Source organism: Antrostomus carolinensis, unplaced genomic scaffold, assembly GCF_000700745.2.
Source record: "Antrostomus carolinensis isolate BGI_N321 unplaced genomic scaffold, ASM70074v2 scaffold22447, whole genome shotgun sequence".
NCBI classification, from domain to species: domain Eukaryota; kingdom Metazoa; phylum Chordata; class Aves; order Caprimulgiformes; family Caprimulgidae; genus Antrostomus; species Antrostomus carolinensis.
This window is the reverse complement of record NW_010325649.1, coordinates 1,872-8,373: the sequence shown is the minus strand read 5'-3', so window position 1 is coordinate 8,373 and position 6,502 is coordinate 1,872. Positions and strand designations below refer to the sequence as shown.

Sequence of the window (6,502 nt, the reverse complement as noted above, 5' to 3'; positions counted from 1 at the left end):
GGCCAGGATGCCCTTGGCCTTCTTGGCCAACATCATGCACTGGGTCTTGTACACTGTGTGCTGGGTCCTGGACACCATGCACTGGATCCTACATGCCACTGCATTTCCAGACCTCAGCAGAGACCTTCTGGGGAGAAGCTTTGCGGTGCACTCAGGGTGCTCAGCACCCAAGGGTGCTCAGCAGTGTGCAGGACCACGCTGTCCCCCCTGGGACCAAGGTTAGTGCCTGTGGCCCTGTTGTGCTCATTAGACTCCATCCCATCCCTCTGTATTTTAAAGCCCTATTCTTTCCCTGTCCCTCTGATAAGAAATGCTAATGACGAGATGAAATTGGATCGTTCGGGCGCCTTCTCCTCCTAATGGAACTCTTGTGTTCGTTAATTTGCTGGTTTTAATGGGCTGATTGTTCTCCTGCACCGGCGGGGGAACCACGTGAGCCCTTCAGTGGTCAGATGTGAGATGATGCTTGAAGGCAACTGAACCTTCGTGCTCAATAATTGCAGAGCGATTTGGAGACAAGACCTAAATGTATAATTTATAGGAGGTGTTTCATTCATCCTGGGCACGAGCGGTTGCAGAGATGCTCAGCTGAATCCCTCAGGACCTGTGCCCACCTCCCTGCACACTGGCTCTGCTCAGGGGAGGACAATAAATCTTGCAAATTAATGAGGATTTCCTTGGCCCCTCAATTCCTCACAAATTACCGAGGGTGTCCGCGGCCCATGGCAGCCCGGTTGTAGGACACTGCCCGCTGCACCGCGCCACCTGATTAACGTCCCCGTTGGCTTCGTTCATTTTGTTGTCCCCAAATCTGAGTCCATCACCCGATGTGCAGACCTGATTCCACCCAGAGTGGAGATATTTCCTTTTGTTACATGTGTCTGGGTGCCTCTCCCAAGGCAGCAGACACCAAATCTTCAAATCCACAGTTATTTATACTACAAGTATTAATGGATTCAGCCTCCTAATACATAGACATTGTTATTTTATTAATGGATTGGTTAAAATCCTGTGGCCTGGCATGTAAATAAGTACCTGTGCTCGATTTTATTACTCAGCCCATTTCTTTGGAGTCGATGGTCTGCCCAGGGCAGTGGTGGAGTCCCCATCCCTGGAGGGATTGAAGAGTTGTGTAGACACAGTGCTGAGGGACATGGGTTAGTCATAGGGGACTGGTCACTGTTGGGTTCATGGTTGGACTCTGAGATGGGTTGGCATAGGGTACTTGTCAGTGTTGGGTTCATGGTTGGACTCCATGAGCTTCAAGGGCTTTTCCAATCCAGGCAATGCTGGGATTCTGGGATTCTGTGGTGGTATGAATTGGGCAGAGGGTCTGCGAGTCGCTGGTCTCAGTCTCCTCCTGCCAGAATTAACTTTCCTTTAAGGTCACAGTCTTTTGGCAAGTGGAAGCGGTTTCGCAGGGCTGGCAAACTGAGTTAACCATTTATTAGTTCTGCTTCTGCTTTTTGGTGGCTGCTCCTCCCTGGAAGTGTTGAAGGCCAGGTTGGATGAGGCTTTGAGCAACCTGGTCTAGTGGAAGGTGTCCCTGCTGCTGGCAGGGGGGTTGGAACTGGATGAGCTTTGAGGTCCCTTCCAACCCAAACCAGTCTGGGATTCTGTGATAAATGTTTAACTCTCAGTTTTTCTATCGATAGTCCTGGTAGGGTTGGACTGTACAATGGGTATTTCAAACAACAATGCACCTGCTCAGTTTAATTTATATTTCACCATCATAATTTCCATATATCTAATGGGTTTAACTTTATCCTTTAATATCCTGACATCAGCTTGGCTGGTAAAGTGTCACTTTAAAGCGAGGGGAACAGGGTGCAACCCCTGAGGGACCCTCGCCGGTGCAGGTTGGGGACCTGCAGGGTGGTCCTACCACCCCAACGCTGCTGGTTCCATCCTTCCCACCCAGGGTGGGCTGGTGGGGTGATCCCAGCATCCCCCACCCAGGATGATGACCAGTTGGGTGGTGTCCCTCCACTCAGCCTCCAGCCATACAGGGAATATTGGTGTCAGTTGTATTTGCCACACTGGCTGTTTGTGAGCCCAGCACATTATCTCCTCCAGCCAATTAGCAGAAGCATTAATGGAATATATGCAAATGCACAGTCATTGACCTGCGACTCTGTGCTTCATGATGGAGAAGGATGAGCTCCAGATGGTTTAATGAGAGTAATTTAAACCCCTTCTTTATATGCTGTGGTGCCTCCTTGACAGGACCAAACCCAGGCGAGGCGGAGGGTGGGTGGCAGTGGGGACACTGGGGACTAGGGACAGCCCTGGGGTCATCCTGTTTGCCCCCAGCAGCATCCCAAACCGCCCCATATTTAGTACTGGGAAGGTGGGTTGAAGCTCAGAGAGGGGAAGCCATGACTTCCCACAGAGCAGCCCTTCCCCACTGGCCAGGGAGTGCAGGAGAGCGGCCAAGTGCCAACAGGTCCATGGGACCACTGGGCTGGGGTCTTCTCACCCACTACCAGACCACCCACCCTGCCTGTGCCTTCATCCTGCCACCGAGGTGCCTGCAGGTGGAAAAGCCCAAAGAGCAAACCAGTCCCCTTGCTCACCTGCTGCTCCCAGTTTACTCAGCCTTTACTCAGGCTGTGTTGACCCCAAGCGTGGCTGGGGAGGGGGCAGTTTGAGGGAGCCTCACCCCTCACCAGTGATCAGACCCATGCAGCCTGCCCAGCCCTGAGCTCCACACATCCAGTGGAACCAGAGGTATTTGAATAACCACTCTGGGAACCCAAATTAAAATATTGATGTATAATTCATGCCATATGTTCCACCAATATTTTTTATTTAATCAACTGAAGACAGATGGCAGGAACATAGAGGCCATTAAACTAATGGCACTTTGTCTTTCCATTTATTTTCTTCTCCTTTCCTAAAATAAGACGAGTCCATGACAGGCAGCACACCTGGGGACAGGGCTGTCACCGCCGCTGTGCCGGTGGCAGTGGCATTGCCCACCATGAAGCCAACCCCACCACGTAACCTGACCTTGGTGTTGTCCCAAATCCTCCATGGCTGGGGTGGGGGGAGGTTGTTGGAGGAGAGAAATTCCCCTCAGGGAAAGCCCCATGTGAGGCTGGAACCTCTGACCCCGCTGCCCACCCAGCTCCTGGGGCACTTGTGGGGCTTTGTGTGGGGCTGGTGGCGTGTGGAGACCTTCAGGTCTGGGGTGAAACGTGTGTGCACGAGTGTGTGTGAATGCGTGTGTGTGTGTGTGTGTGTGCATGCACAAATGTGTGTGTGGGTGTGTGTGTGCGTGGATGTGTGTACATGTGCACGTGTGTGTGTGTGCACGAATGCATGGATACGTGTGCATGTGGATGTGTGTGTGCAGATATGTGTGTGTGCGTATGTGTGCACCAGTGCATGGATGTGTACATGTGTGTGCACATCAGTGCCTGGATGTATGTGTACACAAATGCGTGGATGTGCGTGTGTCCGTGCACGAGTGCGTGGATGTGTGTGTGCATTGAGTGCGTGGATGTGTGCATGCGTGTGCAGGCATGAATGCATGGATGTGTGGGATGTGTGCTTGCGTGTACATGGACCTACATGCACGAGTGCGTGCCTGTGTGTGTGCACGAAGGCATGGATGTGTGTGTACTTGCATGGATGCGTGGATGTCTCTGCACACGGATGTGTGGATGTGTGTGTGCAGAGCTCATCCTCTTATGGGTGCGATCAGAATCCCTGTGTCCCCCAGAGCCACCCCGCAGCCCCTCTCCTGCTCACCCAACCCCTGGGCTCTGGAGCGGGGACTCTCCTCATGTCCCTGTCCCACACCCCGGGTCGCTGACTCCAGCATTGCTCCCACTACTCCGGTGTCTCCTGCACCCCTGTGCCGGGGTGGAGGGGGGTTGACCTGTCCCTCTGTGGAGCTCTAAGGTGACAGGGAAGCCTGGGGAACCTTCCTTGCCCCACGGAGGGATGGGACTGTCACCCTCCTGGGTCCTGCCACGCTTTCCTGAGTGTGCCTTTCTCTTTGACTTGCAGGTGGAGATTTCTTGCCCTGAGAGCGAGATGAATGGGGCTCCCTTAGACAAAGGGTCCCAGTGTCCCCGGCAGCATTTCAGGCCCCGAGACGCGTCCAGGGACTTTTCATTCTTTGTCTGAAAAGGCGACGGTGCCGTTTCCATTCGGGAGATGTTTGCAGGAGCCGGTGCTGCCGAGCGGAAAGGCGAGCGAGAAGAGCTGCGTCAGCTGATCGGCTTTCAAATCACCTTCAAACCCTCGATTTCCTTAACATGATCCCTCCATCAGCTCAGCCTCTGGGCCACAACTGGGGGGCTTTGCCTGGAGGAGAATAAAGCGGGGACAGCGGTGACAGCCAGCGCTGGAGAAACCCCCCGTGCATGGTGAGAGGGGCTCAAAATCCACCCCTATGCCGTCCTGGACTTTTTAGTGTTGGACAATAGCTTTGCACGGCCTTTGTGGCCCCATCGTGCTTTTGGAGCAGCCATCAGGACACCCCAAGAGCCACCTCCAGCTCAGGGGACACAAACCCCCCCTGGGAGCATCCCTGGGGCCGGATCGCAGCTCCCCCGCGGCGCCGGCTGCCCGGGGAAGGGATGAAGACGCTATGGCCAAATTATTGGTAAAACTCCAGCGGTATTTTCGGCGAAGACCCGTGCGTTTCTTCACGCTGCTGGCTCTCTACCTGGCTGCCGGCAGCTTGGTTTTCCTACACTCGGGCTTTGCCGGGGAGCCCACGGTGACAGGGAACCAGCGTGGCCCCGGGGCCGGCGAGGGACCAGGGCTGCCCTACCTGGGGATGATGCAGCTGAGTCGTGGTTTCAAGGCAGCGGTGACGATGCCGGAGGGGGGACGGCGACACGGACGCTGGTTCAAAAGCACCTCCAAGGAACCGACCCAGAGGGGCAAAGCTGGAGACTACGGCAGCACCCGGAGCCGGGCGCTCAGGGGCAGGAGCGGGCGCGAGAAGGAGGAGGACAGAGGTAAGGGCTGGGGGGACACGTGTCTGGGTGGGGGTCCCTTCTCTTGGCTTCTCCCTGGGAAAGCCTCATGTGCCAGGGCAGTGGTCTGTGAGCTGGTTTGGTCACATACCCCTGCCAGGAACAAATTTCTGAGCATGTGCCCCCATTCAGTGTGGATTTATTTACTTAGAATCCATATGCATGTGTTCTTCACTTAGAATTGCATGTGCATATCCATATTCATTTCCTTAGAATCCATGAAATCTTCTTCCTGCACCCCAATGGGCTGCCCTGTGTGTCCCTGGGGAGCAGCACCCTGCTTTGGAGACCACTGGTCCAGAGGATGTTTCCAGAAAGATCTTCTCCTCCTTCCCTGCTCCTCAAATGCCAATAGTCCACTTTCATTTTTCCATTTTCACTTTTCCCAGTCACACTGGCTGGGACAGACCTTTTTTGATAGAATGGGAGGAAACGGCCTCAAGTTGCACCAGGGGAGGTTCAGATTGGAGAGGAGGAAAAACTTCTTCACCCAAAGGGTGGTCAAGCATTGGAACAGGCTGCCCAGGGAGGTGGTGGAGTCACCTTCCCTGGTGGGATTTAAAAGACAGATGGGTAGGTGGAGTGCTGAGGGACATGGGTTAGAGGTGGAATTGTCAGTGTTGGGTTTATGGTTGGACGTGATGATCTTAAATGTCTTTTCCAACCACTACGATTCTGTGGTTCTGAGAGGCAGCACCCCATCCTCTCCCACTCTTTGGCTGTGCCATGGGCCAAATTCAGTTTTCATTCTCTTGGCTCCAAGGAATGTTAAAAGCAGATTGATCCCATCGTTTGTGTTACGGGGGTGTTCAGGCAGGGGCTGGCTGTGATTGCCCCCCAGGCAGGAGCTTGGCCTCTCAAGCCAGGACATCTCTACCTGGCTGCTGCCCGGAGCGTGTGCTGTGGCGTTGAGTGGGACCATGATTAACGACCAAGGATGAGCGAATGGAGTGGTTCTCATTGATTTTTAACATGTCACTTATTTACCCTGAAGGCAGCTCTATGCAGAGTCCCACGTTCCCTCTGAATTGGGTGGGCAGAGAGCTGCCCGTCAGGGATTTTGCATCCCAGGGGTTATTCCCTGGTACCCACGAGCACCCAGTGCCACCAAACCCCACCCACATGCACCCTGTGTCCCCTCTCTGCAGCCCCCCCACCCCGGCACAGCAGCATCTTGCACCTTCAGCCTCTGTGCACAGTAAATCCTTATAACGATTTCTTGTGGTGGGCTGGTGGGAAGGAGCCATCCAGCTGATTGCTCTGGCAACGGTGTGATGGATGAGGCTTTGGTGTGATGGATGAGGCTTTGGTATGTTGGATGATGCTTTGGTGTGATGGATTCATTGGCTTTCAGGACGGGAGCTGACGCATCAGCCCATCAAGGAAACTCAGAAGGGAATCGAGAGTGGGAACTGATGGAGAGGAGTCAGTTGGAAGGGTATGAGGAGAAGCTGAAGTTGCTTGGTTTGTTCAGCCTGGAGAAGAGGAGACTGAGAGGAGATCTC

The 6,502-nt window shown here is 54.0% G+C and overlaps 1 protein-coding gene across 1 annotated transcript in view; it reads left to right on the top strand.

Moving 5' to 3' along the window:
• Nucleotides 1-4,603: 4,603 nt before the first annotated feature.
• LOC104527559 (WSC domain-containing protein 2-like) overlaps nt 4,604-6,502 on the top strand; it is a gene marked incomplete at its 3' end in the record, with an annotated part of 3,540 nt that continues 1,641 nt past the window's right edge. Inside the window, exon 1 of the mRNA XM_010171312.2 lies at nt 4,604-4,979. Coding sequence (XP_010169614.2) covers nt 4,604-4,979 — 376 coding nt within the window. The remainder of the gene's footprint in view (nt 4,980-6,502) is intronic.